Source organism: Rhipicephalus microplus, chromosome 7, assembly GCF_043290135.1.
Source record: "Rhipicephalus microplus isolate Deutch F79 chromosome 7, USDA_Rmic, whole genome shotgun sequence".
Taxonomy (NCBI): Eukaryota; Metazoa; Arthropoda; class Arachnida; order Ixodida; family Ixodidae; genus Rhipicephalus; species Rhipicephalus microplus.
Window position 1 is genome coordinate 56,259,727 of NC_134706.1, and position 15,282 is coordinate 56,275,008.

The following is a 15,282-nucleotide window of genomic DNA, read 5'->3' on the forward strand; positions in this document are numbered from 1 at the left end:
AGTTACTCTTCCTCCACCCCTTTGAATTTTTCTTCTTGGGCGAACAAGTGCCTGTAGGATCACAATTAGAATTGGTTGCGTGGCGGTTAGTTCACTTTCATTTATTTGCGTCGTAAGATCAGGTAGGCATGTCAGCCCTTGGCAGGCAGCATTGCTTTCGGGGCATAGAGCCTGAGCGTGTTCGACCAGATTTGCCGTGAACGCAGACAGTATGGCACCAAAATGGTACTCCGTGTAGTTCACCAGCACCGGAGACTGCCGAGCGTTTTGAGTTCCTTTCAACTCGGGAAATTTGGTGCGTATTGTCGCAATGTCATGTCTTCGACTGCTCTCGCGTTAATTCATGCAAGTGAGCTCGTAAGTGGAATTACTGGTGGTCAGGGAGCGGTTTTTTTTTACAGCACGCAGGGGACAGGAGGATTATTGCCCCGTCGTCAAAAGGTTACGTGTTGCAGCACAGCCGTTCTATGGCCACAAAAGCCCAGTACTATAGCTGAAAGTCTAGATAATTGTGTGCCCTGGAGCTTGCTCATGCCTTTATGACTTTTTCTAGCTTTGTGTTATTTACATTTTGGTTGTTGTGTTATTTGGAACGAGGGTATAAGCCCTCGCACATGCACGAAGGTTGCGTCCTCGTAAGCTGGGTCGCATCCACACCGTCACAAAACTCGGGACGGTTTTAAGCTCTCCCATAGTAGAGTACCCTGTGCTCTAAATTGTTACCCCCTTTTTCTACCCCCCCCCCCGCGTCCTCGTGCTAGGTTTTTCATCGGCCAAGCATACTGTCCTATCAGTGGACAAGCAGGTGATGATTCGCCGAGAGCTAAGTAAGGGCGGAGGACCGAGGGGATGAGAAAAGGCCCCGAAGTTCCGAAGAGTGTTCTGAAGCGGGCTCAAGGTGTTAGGCCCCATCGGCTCCACCGAATCCCGTTGGGTCGCTCTAAGAGGTCGGTTCATTTCCAAAGTGTTTCTTTTTTTTCTTGCATAACTTTGATGTACGTACCTATTTATCATTTTATCTTCTGTACAGCTTATAAATTTAACATAGGCTTTACTCAGCCTACTAGAACGTCTCGAGCTTTTCTGCTTCATCTTCGAGCGACGAGCATCTCAATCGCCGCTGTTGGAATAGCGGCAGCACGTTTCATCTTCCATTTTGATATACCAGCTCGGGTGGTGCGTCTCGGGCACCGAGTGGTGAGACTTGGTATCTTCAACAACGGTAAGAACCTAGATTTACTCTCCCCTTTCATTTCCAACTCTACCTATTGTCGGATGACCTTCAACCGTAGGACCAGAGAAGAGGGGGGGGGAGAATGTCCCGCTTTTCTTGAAGTAGTTTGTTAGTTCACCACCTACCTTAGCCCTGCTGCGCCCCTCAATAAAAAAAAATGCAATATAATTTTCGAGAAGTGCTGACTTTTGTTGATTGGGGGTGTATTTTGACCTTCCCAAACAATGTGGAAGTTTTCAGTGGCGCAAGTGCCAGAATAATGAGATAAGAAGCAACTTCAAGTTATTTTCTTGTTAAATAAATTGTGTCTCAACAGCTGCTTTCGCATTGGCCGGTTCCTCCTCTGGAATTATCAAATAAAGAATATTGTTGGGCGTGGGCCATTGCATGGACTTCTGTGCAAATTATTGCCGACTTGTGGACGAAATATTGAATATGGCGAAGGTAAGCCAAGCAAATCAATCTTTTGTGATTTATGTGATGTGTTGCACTGGCAGCTCTCGCAGTAAAATCGACAACACCGACAAGTTCTTCTGTGTTTTTGTAAGTGTTTAGTAGCCGCGTAGATGTTTTATGCATAAAATTTACGCAGTTGTTTGCCGAACAATTTTACCTTACCGGCTTTATTCAAAATGTGTTTTCACGTGTTTCTCATTACAAGTTTCTGAAACTTTTCTAACGAAATGACAGTAATGCGGCATCCTAATTACAGCGCCAAGGAACGCATGAGTAGTGCTCATCGATGTGCTTCAAAATTCATTTAGTTTAATGACAGTAGTGCAGCATATGGTTTATAGCACGAAGGAATGCGTGAGGTGTTGTAGAATATTGTACTTCAAAATTTATCCAGATAAAACACAGTAATGCATCATTGTAATGTGGCATTGTAAATACCACGCGTGTAGTAGTGTCTTTCAATGTTCTTCAAAATTTGTCTAGTTAAATGACACAATTATTGTGGCATCGTAATTATTAGCGAAATACAATGCGTATGGTGGTGTTCATCTAGTTTCTTGAAAGTTTATATAGAGAATCGATAGTAATGTGATAAGGTGATATTCAGTCCAATGAAATGCCGTCGATAGTATTTATCTATTGCTTCAAAATTTGTCTAGTTAAATGACACAATTATTGTGACATCGTAATTATCAGTGACGAAGAATGCGTATGGTGGCGTATATCAATCGTTCCTTGAAAGTTGATGTAGCTAAATGATAATAATGTGGTAGAGTACTTTGCAGCGCAATGGAACGCAGTTGGAAGCAATTATCACTGCGCTTGAAACTTCTCTAGTTATATGACACAGTTATTGAAGCAACGTAAATCATATCGACAAGGAAAGTACACGGTGGCCTGTATCAAGGTCGTTGCAAGCTTGTTTGGTTAAATGACACTAATGTGATATCGTAATTTATAGCAGCAAGAAATGCGTGCAAAGGTGCATAAATTTGAGTACGGTTTTCGTACGAAACCATTTGTCGCACCGAGATGCACGATAGCAGAAGAAGTGTCTGGCCATTTGTACTGCATTTGTGAGACATACTTTTTACGTTTAACTTACATAGACATACTACGCTTTTGAGAAATACTGAGTAAGTATTTGAAGCTATTCCTCTGAATTGTCCTAATGTCTTCACCAGGATAACCTATTGATTTAAGCTTGAGAACTGAATATTTTTTAAGTAGCGTCAATTGCCATATGTGAAGATGACAGGATTATGACTTCATGATCAACAAATACAGGACGAAGACGTTGTGCGCGTAAAAATTGAGAGCGCGTTCCCTGGCGGGAGAAATCTTTGGCTGAGCGAGTGATTTATTTCTCTGTGAACTTGTAATAAGAGCGTAGGAAACGCAAACGTGACAAAACATTTTGGGGGTTGAAAAGTAACCTGCTTCTTTGACAATGACCAACATTTTGGCGGGCAGCTACTGGCACAACGCTTTGAAGTTTGGTCAAATCATGAAGAGTTTTGCTACCAAGAGAAAAGGCCAAAAAATAGGTTTTAACAGGTAGTGGCGTTTTTGGCTTTTTAGTAAAGTTATTTCATAAAATATAAGAAATATAGCCGATACTCTACCCTGTTTTCTAGGGATAAAAATTGATTGGCAGGCTTAGGTCTTTGCCATGCCATTCCACATCTATGTTTGCCAGTAATTAACAAAAACAAAGACATAATATGAGCGGAAATAGGGTGAGGGGGCTGATCTAATCTCCCAAGCTCCCAAAAGATACATATTCAAGCTTTTTATTTCTTTGCGAGCTTATATTTTTATTTTTTGAGAACTCGGTGCCGTTAAAAATAGAAAAACAGACAATAGTAGAGACAGACAGACAGACAGACTGACAAACAGACAGACAGACAGACAGACAGACCAAAATTTTTTGCGTCGGAGGCCCCAAGAAAGACTCTCGTCTTTTATATTGACTGGAAGCTCTGAGCTAGTTTCGTAAAGTATAACTGTGTTATTAACGAGGAAGGCAGCTCCTTTCGCAGATGTTTTCCTCAAACTAAAGTGCATATTAGGGTAGGTGACGTAGAACCAAGGCATAGAGAGCAAGGGGGGTGGCGTGCTTCACCTAGGGAGGGCCTGACTATAGGAGAGGCTCAACCTCGGGTTATTTGATGACCTGTCTCGATTTCCGCTAATTTCTGTAACGTGTCCCGCTAGAAGAACATCTTGAGTTCCGGAAGTCGACGTACTCGCACAGAGAGCTGTAGCGTGTGGCGTTACAGCAGCGGTGACTATAGCTTCGACGCAAGCTTTCGAATTCGTTATGACCATTAAAAAAAGTCTACGTTATTGTGGGAACGCCCATGAAGAGATAAGCATGAGTGTCAGCTCTTTATATGTGAAACAGCGGAGTCCAAGGCGCATCACCCATCTTCTTGAGCAAAAGATGGGTGACGCAATGCCCTTGAGAGCACTTTCTTTAGAGTATAAAGTCTAAGAAGTCTAGAAGTGCAACAGAACAGAAAATAAAATATTAGCAATGCCGATGCGGAATTCAAACCTGGACAGCCATTATTAATAACCATTCAAGTGTTATTATCAACTATGCTATCCAGACAAACTTTCTTCTTTATTTTCAGACGTGTGACACATTTTTCAACCGAAGTACTTTTGTCAAGTGAAAGAGTTTATGCAGCGTTTATATCGACAGGACCACGATTTCTTATCAATGCGTCTACGTCTTATTCTAATGACACGAACACTTCCTGTACTACGCTTCTAGTTTTGGCACTATAAAAAATGTATCGTTTCCGTTTTACGTTCACGCCCTGATGAATGCTATCTGGGTCAGTCGTAACAACCCTACTGTGCCATTATTTCTGCGTCACCTACTTTTTCTGGGCAGTCACACTGGAAACAACATGCATAAAAGTCTCCGAGACGCCACTTTAGAGCCATGTAACAGGTGCAGCCGTTTCATAGAGGGGCCGTAGCATAGGAATGTGTAATATAGTAGAGAAAGATGCTCGAAAACGGAATCGGGGATGAGAGGAAGGAACTCCGAAGTTGAAATGCAAATGTGAGGCATAACCATATATACTGCGGTATAGCAGCTGCAGACTATTCACAAATGTGCGTTCGAAAGTGCTCACTGATCTCTGCCACTCTGGCTGAGGCCGAAAAAAGCTTCTATCTCTGATGATGGTCGATTGAACCTTGAGATACATCGATCACTTTGCTCTCGGTGGAAGAGTCCTGCTGGCTAGACTCCACCACCAGCCATCCTCACGAATCAGAGGTATCTGGCTGTTGTATGAACAGATGACCACGGACCCACATATGGCAGTAACCCTACTTCCACCACACCACCATCCAGCGGATGTCCAACTGTCACTCTGTAGTGCGACCAAATGATGGAAACTGGTTGTTTCAGTGAAACAAGATGCTGCCTGCAACCTCCTTGGGCAGCTCGAAGGAAGGATTCTAATGCTACAGATGGTTCAGTCCTTACTGCAGACTCCACCTCTGCAGCCTGCCCCGTTCGGCTCTCCGCCTCATGGGCGTAGAGCCGACAATGTCGGCTCCTGTTCGCGGCAAGCTTCACCACGGCAGAGCCAGATGGTCTCCAATTAGCCGCTGATGATGTGGCTCAGGACCCTTCTGAGCAACAAGTAGCAGTCCTCTGTGATTGCAAGCCAGCGCTTCAGAGCCCTGTTAACCAACGATAATCTGGGCTTAAGTATTCTTTCCCGAGGTCATATTTTTTGGCATTGGCTTCCGCAAGCGTATCAATTTCTTCCCATTGTATGCCGTCGCCATTATAAGCAAGTAATAAGCAAGCGGTCACCCTTGCATAACTGCCCACCACTATACCGTGTCAGCTAGATGAGGAGTTGCTGGCTCTGATGTTTTGATGCAGCGGCTACAGTGACTGGTCACAATCCTTCATCCAGATGGCAGAGTTGCCAATGGCAAGGATACCCAATCACAAGGACACCAGATGATCAGAAGTTCCGAAGCCCTCAAATATTGGATCTCTCATAAACAGATATCATGGATATGGGACGTGGCTCACCATATATATTATTATTAGTTGAAGTGCTTGTAGGGTACCGGAAGCCTCCAGTCAGTTCTAACACTTATTCCGGGAGTTGTTCTTGAACCACACTGAATGTGATTGTATTTTTATAGGAACTATGTTAACACTCTTGGTTGAATTTCACCTCCGGCGTTGGCGTCAACGTTGCTGTCAATCACCGTAGGTATATATATATTAAAATGCATTAAAGAAAAATACTCCAGAAGACTCCGGCGCATGGACTCGCACATGGAACCTCTGAAACGTAAATGCGAGGCGTTAACCGCTGAGCGACGGAGCAGCCCGTTCTTCGACGTTCGAACGGCAAGCTATTTATATGTTCCACTTAAGCTGGTGAAGGGCAACACAGGTCTGGGGGGGGGGGGGGGGCTATCGTGATTTCAGCATTACCAGCAAGGTGGCGCCATACGCACGTGGTACGCGTGCTCTCATCTCCCACGTGAACTTAGCCTCGCGGAGAGAAGAGGGTGGATGTAAAATGCCACGACGTTCAGTCGCGCATCCTTATCTAGAGGTGGGGAGAATCGCACGTCTTAGGTGGCCTGTTGCTTTCACCAAAACAATTCTGTTGCTGTTACTTGGCGCACAAAAGTGACTGCAACCGTTGCACACTCTCGATTTGCGAAAATGGCACGCTTTTTAGACACAGCGAATCAGCAATTGATATGCTTATTGGTGTTTATCTGTATATGTGAGTACATTTCGTGCGTTATTTGTGCGTGGGAAACGCGGGGAACGTTTCTATCTGCATGCCATCTTGCCATTCTGCACGTGACCTTCCAATTTGTAGCTATCGCATTCATTCCTTCGACTTTGCGGCAAAGCTGTGACTTTTTGGGAATAAAGAACAGAGCAAGGACCTAATCACCAAAAACGATTACGCAGAGACTCGGCCGTTCCGCGCCACAGCTTGGCCGAGAGCAGCAGACCTTGCAGATCAAACAGGGCATGCACAATGTTCTCGTACAAAGCCCGTGCATCGGTCTCGTCACTGTCCTTGAAGCACCAGGTTTGCGGAGAACAGCATGTTTTTAGCGGTGGAGCTACTCTTAGTATAACCTCTCATGCCTCATGCGTAACCGATAGAATAGATGAGAAAGAAATGAAGGCAATATCTCCCGAACAGTATATTAGATGGTGATGTCTCACAGAAGTACATACAAAGTGCAGTCAAGTGAAAATATTCTAGATCGCACTCTACCTTTAATCTCCAATCGGCTGCTGCGCGAGCAGCGCCTGGGAATGCGGAGAACATGTGCCATCTCTGAATATTCCGGATAGTCGCTGTACGTAGCAGATCGTTGGTGGGGCATGGACGAGCAGAGCTGCGGGCATTTTGAAGACGCTTGCACTCGGCTTCTTTGGTTAGCGTATCGTCAGTGTTACCCACGTGCCGTCAGCGTTCTCGAACACAATCTAACGCATGGACGCATGCATGGAGGGATAGACACATGGACGATGGACGGACGCTTCATCCCACTCATCATTAGTCACTCCATGGATAAACTGGGATTTTTTTCGTTTCACCACAATCATCACGTCAACAAAACGAGCCCGAAATCGCGCAGAAGGTGCCGTTTCTTGAAAAAAGTGTTAGGTAAAACGAACATATTTTTATTGAAGGAAATGATTCCAAAACTAAAGGGTGACTACGAAGGATGTTGTATTCTCAAGTATAAAATGCAATGTTACGAACTTGCGGTAGCCATTGGTAGGAGAAATTCATATCGTTAGTGAATATCAGATACTCGACTCGGGGGAAATTATACGGCTTTCGTTCTCCTCACGAACAACACAACACCCATAATTACTTGCATCTGTTTTTCATCTTTGTAAGTGCAAAGTGATTTCAATAATAGTCTAAGGAGGACCATTTTTTCGCAAACCAGAAATTGTTTTTCTTTTCTTGGCCTCATGTCTTCATCCTCTTAACTTCTCTAGTTTTAGCAAGCTATAGACCTTATTCATAATTTGCAAGAGTTCATATCTGAGCTGCATATTTGCCCAAGTATTGGCTACACCTGAAATGCTTCATACGGAGAAGTGGTTCTGCTTGAAGGTGCTAGGGCTGGTCTACTATGGGTGCTTATATTGAGAGGGCCAACTCTGCATTTTTTGTATCATAGCCCAAGCAACTTGCACTTGACCAGTCTGTCTGCAGTTAGTGACGAGTCACCATTTGCTAAAACCACTGATTAGCAGGAGCTCACCTTTCAGTTTTAAAAATGGTCCATTGGTGTCCAAGTAATCATGTGGCTTGACAGTGAAACATCAGAGAAACTGTAGCTGATGTATGTATGACGCTACACACATACACAAAAGCACTCGATGGGGTTTTCATTGCCGGATATTTGCTTTCACAACGTTTCAATTTATAGCGAAAACAGCGTAGCGCTCGGGAACGTGTGCGAGATAAGCTGACATCAAGAGGAATGCACATTGTTTCTTGTCTTCCTACATATGACTTCTTTGAATTTTAGTGTAGCATTTTCTTTTGGGAGTACGGAATTTGGTCAATAGGGGACGAACCGCTGTCCTGTACTATCTTCGGTGAATGATGATGGCGGTGAATCGGGTGACAGCTCGAATCCCTGGACCTGGGTGACATCTTCGGCTTGTCCCTTGGGCCACCTGGCTGTCCGCTAGCTCATCGCTGGTGAAGCGACCGCAACCTTAGTGATGGCTGACCGAGGTCTTCGCATGACGACCGCCGCAACAATTGAGCTGGGAGTTTGTCTCTCCTAAGTGAGCGTCGTAATAATTGGCGGCAATATAAACTTTTCTGATATAATGCCCGAACATGAGCCATAGTGCAGTTATTTGACCCTTCTTACACGCTACCGACGGGTATAGGCTCAGTTAAGGTAGTTGTGATATCGTCTTGCTGAACTGTGTGTTTGCTACATTATGAACCTTACATTACGGTCTGTATCTTGTTAAAATTCCACACTTTTCACTAACTCGTATTTTCTCTTCTGAGTGCAGTGGTAAAGAAATTAGAAGATATGAGGCTGGTTTTCTTCACCGTGGCTGCTACGTCGACGTTAGCTCTTGTCATCCATGGTAAGCGGCCTGAATTCTTGACTCAGACTACGAAAAGCTTTCAAAACTGTCCAGATGTTTTTACAGCAGAAGTATATATGTGTGTTTACGAATCTTTTGCATATGAATTTCAACAGTATGATAGCATCCGAATAGCATAATAAATACTCTAATAACGCATCCATTGACTCATGCCTGTCAGATTTGATATACTGGTCCCCTTGTTTTATGGCTAACAGCGGCAAATTGTACGTTTTGCGGGAAGTGACGTTTCGTCCATGAAATGTCTCCATTTGTCTTTTTGAACGCTGCAATACCCAGCATGCACAAGTCATAATAATAAAGATAGGCAAAGTATGGGCAACATAAATGTTTATTCACTACAAACAGATAGAAATGAGTCACAAGCCAGTCCCCTTTGACTAAAGCGAGGAGGAAAAAATTTAAAATACTTCTTGCAGTAAGGACATTTTCGAAAATCCTTCATTGATCTGGCATAAGAGCGCATGGGATTAAATACATCGCCCTTGTAAATAGAACATCGCTGCAGGGTCTCCGCATGGAGCCCGCCTAGTGAATTTCGCTACCAGTATACTGTAACAAGCAGTACCAATTTCTTATTATTTAGGTTTAGTAAGTTATTCCTAATATTTTTCTCGAACTTTTGAAATACTAACTGAACGGTTTAAATCTCAATGAGACATTGAGGGCAGGCGTAAACAACAACTTACTACTCTATACTCCACATATACCCAAGTAGTGCTCATTCTGTTGTGATATATGAACGCTATAGCACCGTTTGACGTGGACACAGCCACGTCGACGCCTAGTGGGACTTCTGCATGGTGGCGACTATCAGCCACGATCATAATGTAACCGTTGTGGTAACCGAATTTTTAACACATACCTGAACACTTCGTATTGTTATTCGTACACAGAGGTGACATGAACATGCACACACTGTACACTGCTGCTCAATATGGGCGTCTTTGCCAATTAATGAGAGAAACAGCAATGCGTGTGCTCACATACACTGCGCTTCATTGACGCTGGATGCAGAGGTTCGTAGCTTGAGCCGCGAGCGCGCGCCGGCGTTCCTCGTCCTACTGACCTCAGTTTTGCTTCACCAAGACACGACATTAACCCGTCGACATCGTCGCTTTGATGCAATATTCATTCCAGAAGTTTTATTATATAAATCAGTGATATCGCACTTCAAGAAGTCTGTGGTGAAACATCGTTGGTGCATGTGCAAGCGGCATGACATAACAACGAGCTGTCAAGCGCTAACACGAAGTGAAAGGCGAGAACAAAACTTTGAGGATGACTCTCCGAAGCTCGCTCAGTCTGGGTTTTTCAATGCTATTGAGAAACTTTTATCGTGGAATCAAACAATGGGCGCTGGTGCACAACTTCGGACGCCATGCTTTAACGGTATCATGCCGCATTGCTTCTCTTCAGCAGTCAGAGGCACAACCGCGCTTCTCTAAGAGAAACAACGAAGCGAGAGAGAATATGTTCAAGATATAAGGCCTGTTTGTACAGACCCTGGCAGTTGCCTGAATATCTCAGTCAGTAGAGCACCGTGCGCTCTTTCTCGCTTTCCAAGAAGTCAGATGTTCGACGCCCGTCGAACTCTTTCCTAATGTTTTTTTCAAGGTTTCGTAGCGGTAATTTTACAACGTCATATCTGAGACACAAATACGTCACTGAGTGTTGGTGGACCCCGGCTTAAAACACTTTCGTGTTATCAAGAAATCCGTGACTACACCACCACTCGTTAAAGGTGAAAGCTTCGTCGTAAGTTGTCATCTAGTAATCCTGGGTGAAGGCGCTGTTTCCAGACACTCGTTATAGTGTAGTCACTTGTTTCTTTAAGATTTTGAGGGCTTCTTTTACCAGGCCAAACCTCGCCCATTTAGTGCGTTGATGAAAATAACGCAGACAGATGTGATTAGAACATGCCCATATACGCCCTTCGTTGAACACGCCCTTTGTGGCACGCCGTACATTGTACCACTAACAATGATGCACATGCACCAATTTCGGTCACCCTCGGTGATGACGGGAACCTATCCCCCTTCGGTGCGATATCGAAATATGGGTACAGTGTCATTGTTCGTTCCTGTTCCCCTCCTACTATTCAAGTGGTGGCCTCCAACTGCACAAATTGGCGCGTTGGTCTTGAATCATTCCGCGCTCGATGCGATTAGAGAAATCTTTGAAGTGTTAACATCTGTGCAACACCGCGTTGACATTCTTAACAAAGTAAAACGCGACAGAGTCGTCTGGCACCATTCGCATCGACTTCTTTATTCCTATCCTGCTCACTTCACCTGAACGTGGGCACCACAACTGTAGCGCAAAGAAAAAAAATGCTTCTGTGGGTATTATTTGCCATTTAAACTGTTCTAGCAGCTTGAAGTGAAAGTGCACAGGTTATATATTTTCGTTACACATATCGTCATGTTATACATATATTTTGTCATTAGTATACACTCTATCAAAAAAGAAATGTGTGCTATTTCCGAGTGGTATTCAGACTAGCAGATGGCGATCAATGTACAAACATTGGCTTTTATAACGATAGCGAGGAAGCATGAGACTTCCAACTTTTGCTACACTACAAACGGTATTGAACTGAGGAGAGTCATTATCAGCCTGACTACGCTCACTGCAGGACAAACGCCTCTCCAATTTCCCGATATGGAATTCTGTCCCGTCGCACTTTATCCACAAAACACTTTATCCAAAAAAACTTCATAATCTCATCTGCCACCTAACGTTCTGCCTCTACCTCACCCGTTTGCCTTCTTTTAAAACCAAGTCTGTGATTTCTAACAACCAGCGGTCATCTTGCCGTCACTTTATGTTTCCTGCCCATGACAATTTCTTCTTGATTTCGTGTTTATGTTCTTAACACCCATTTGTTCTCTGATACACTTTTCTCTCTGGTTGTCCCTTAGGGTTACCCCTACCATTTTTCTTTCCATTGCTCACTGTGTCGCCCCGCCGCGGTGGTCTAGTGGCTAAGGTACTCGGCTGCTGACCCACAGGGCGCGGGTTCGAATCCCGGCTGCGGCGGCTGCATTTCCGATTGAGGCGGAAATGTTGTAGGCCCGTGTGCTCAGATTTGGGTGCACGTTAAAGAACCCCAGGTGGTCTAAATTTCCGGAGCCCTCCACTACGGCGTCTCTCATAATCAAATAGTGGTTTTGGGACGTGAAACCCCCCATATCAATCAATCAATTGCTCGCTGCGTCATCCTCAGCCTAAGTGCAAGCCTTCGCGTCACATAAAATAGCTATAATTGCCTTCAACCATAATGGCATTCACGTCACGTAAAATAATAACGGGAGCTTCTCTATATTCGTATCTATATTCGGCGAAAACTTTCTGTGGCAGCACAGACAAGGCTACGAAGCCAAAACAAGCCCTTTTTATTACGCGTCTGAAAGCAGTCCACAAATGGTAGCATTTGTATACTCCTTAGCTTAATGAAAAATATAAAAAAGACAACTTGTAATTATTATGTTCTAGATTGTTCGCATAACTATAAGAAGCTTCAGCCATGCAGGGTTTTTGTTCTTTACTGTTTCTCTTTCTCTGGTATTTTGTTGCCATTTCACTTCTTCACTGTCCCAGTAAACAACGATGGCATCGCTCATTTGCAGCAAGCTGACATGAAAGCTTGTGAGCGATCAAGAGTGCGCGTTCGTTAGGTTATCGGTCCGAGAGAAGTGAAACAGTGGTGCGTAGTGAAATATTTTTGTTTCTCGCACATGCAATCACCGAGAAGTTTAGTGAGCGGTACCATCAGTGATAGTGGGACTCTAATCACTATAGCCACCTTGAAAGGAACACCAGTGACCTGCCAGTCTTCAGGAACACCAGTTGCTTGGAAGAAAAAGTGCGATTGGAAACTATAGGTAGAACTAATGTCTCTTTTCATAAATTACGTAGCGTACGTGGTTGGTGTTTCAGCTGCCTAATATTGTTTATACGATAAAGCTACAGATCACGTACCGTAACAGCGCTCCCGTCGGCGTCTAAGAAAACAGTCGTTCCTTGCGCTTTACCTACCTAACAGACGTGCTCGTATATATTACTCTGTTGACTGTGCGAAAACAGAGTTCCTGGTGGAGTAAATATAGAGTTTCACCCACTTGGATTTACAAACGTCAGCCGCGCCACGGTGGTCTACTGGCTAAATCACTAGGCTGCGTACCAGCTGGTCGTGGGATGAAATCCTGGATGCAGCGGCTGCACTTTTGATAGAGGCGAAAATGCTGTAGACCCGTGTGCTCAGATTTGAGTGCACGTTAAAGAACCCCAGGTGGTCGACTTCCTTCACGATGGAGTCTCTTATAATCATATGATAGTGTTGGGACGTTAAACCATATAAATTTACAAACGTAAGACGCTCACCCATGACCGATTGTTGCCAAGACTTCTTCTTCCCAACGGTGCCTTCGTGTCTTCTAAAAAAATAAAGTGAGTGTCTCCAGAAATTTCTTGCATTGCAAAAGCAGAAAAAAAAAGTTGACCAGGTATTCAGGAAATAGTGGAAATTTAAGAAATGTTTTCTTTTGGCTTTGCGTTGTTTCAATCGCCCAGTACCAGCTTGCCCATTTTTAAGGGTGGAAGCTCTTTATGGCGTCACCCCTTCGTCCCGTTATCGTTTGTAACCACCGGTGGGGAAGCTCCGTGTGCCGTGGGTCATGCGTCCTCGATATATGTAGTAGATAGTCACCTTTTGTTTAGTTCTCGGAATGTCGAAGCTCCTTAAGCCGTGGGTCATGCGTATTCTATGTATGTAGTAGGTAGCCAGCTCTCGTTTAGTTCTTGGAATCTTGGATAGATGACGGTACTTTTATATGATCAATATATGAAGAAAAGATGCAAGAAGGTGGTACTTGGAGTGTTCCCTAGACGAACGGATGGACAGATCGACCTACAGTTGCATGGACGGACGGATGCATGAATGAACGGATGGACGTTTTGCCCTACTCCAATTCATTCAGTATGTAGATAAGCTGTAACTTTTTTCTTAATAAATATCAACACTTCAAGGAAGGTTCGTGTACTTTCCTCTAGAAATGAACATTTCAATTATTTTTTGTGAAATAAACGTAAGAATTATTGCAAAAAAGTACACGTTGGTGCACTTGCTATAACTAAATCGCTCAAAAAACAGACTACTTGGCGTACTAACACATGCGTAGAAGCTGAAATTAGAAATAAAGAATTATGTTTCATTGCTCGATGATTTAGTGGAGTTATCTGAATATTTTTTTATCTATTACGGTTCGTGAGAAGGTTTAGAACGATAACACTACGCAGAAACTACGGGGCACAGATGCTAAGAATAACTTTGGCCCCAATGTCAAACGTTTTATTCAAAATAGTTTTTATATTTCGTGTCGCATGCTAGCACTGCATGCTTTCATTGTGAGATGACTGAAGTGTCAGTTTTTAGCTTTTTCAACGTAGTAGCCTTTTCTTTTTCTTTTTTACCCAGAATGGAATTTACGGGAAGTGTTTTTTCCGCGACTATTATTAAAAGTATTGTCTGCTTATTTGTTCTTTTACTTGCGTACGCCAGTTTCCACATGATGTCAATGGTTGCTGAAGTGTAACCGGCTGGGAAACCTAGTGAAGCTTACGAGAGCTCTTTCTTCCCATTTGCCTACTTGCTGAAGGGAAAAATAAAACGAACAATTGATTGATTGATGGACCATTCTTTCTGCTATTCTTATGTAATTAAGTAAACATGAGTTGTAATTCATCTCCGGAGTTACTCAAAAATATAATGTCACCACTGAAGCACAGGTTGCTGAAGTACTTTTCATTATTTCGACCCCCCCCCCCCCACTGTTCCCAATCTAGGCCTCTGAAAAAGCCTGTGAGCACACGGTAAATAACATTGCGGAGATTGTAACACCTTGTCTTACACCCCTTTTCATTGGTATTTTGTCACTTTCTTTATTCAGCCCTGTGGAGGCTGTGTATTCGCTGTAGTTTGCTTCTAGAATGTTTACAAAAGCTTCGTCGAAGCCCCAATTCTTTCGCAGTGTCTGCATGACCGCTTATATCTTTGCTGAATAGTATACCTGCTCGTAATCTATGAAGGCAGTGTGTAGTGTTTAGGTGGTCTCTGAGCATTTCTGTATCACCTGCTTCATATGAATGGGGTTGATTATTGAGTTGCCTGTAGCAAATCCTGATTGATACGTTCGTCGATTGAAGTCTGATGTCTTAATTCTGTAAGCAATCATCTTTGTAAGCGGCTTGCATACGACGCAAATCAAGCCGATCAGCCTCCAGTTCTTCGAGTCCTTGCCATCTCCTTTCCTGCGGAATATTATGATGCTCGCAATACTGCAAGCATATTGTACTCCACCTATCAGGAGACACTTCGTAAAGAAGGTGGCCATTTTTAAATGCGAAT

The 15,282-nt window shown here is 43.7% G+C and overlaps 1 protein-coding gene across 1 annotated transcript in view; it reads left to right on the plus strand.

Annotated features, from left to right (window-relative positions):
• Window positions 1–2,645: 2,645 nt before the first annotated feature.
• LOC142767777 (uncharacterized) overlaps window positions 2,646–15,282 on the plus strand; it is a 65,851-nt gene continuing 53,214 nt past the window's right edge. The window contains exons 1-2 of the mRNA XM_075870013.1: window positions 2,646–2,826; window positions 8,775–8,852. Coding sequence (XP_075726128.1) covers window position 2,826; window positions 8,775–8,852 — 79 coding nt within the window. The 5' untranslated portion in view covers window positions 2,646–2,825. The remainder of the gene's footprint in view (window positions 2,827–8,774; window positions 8,853–15,282) is intronic.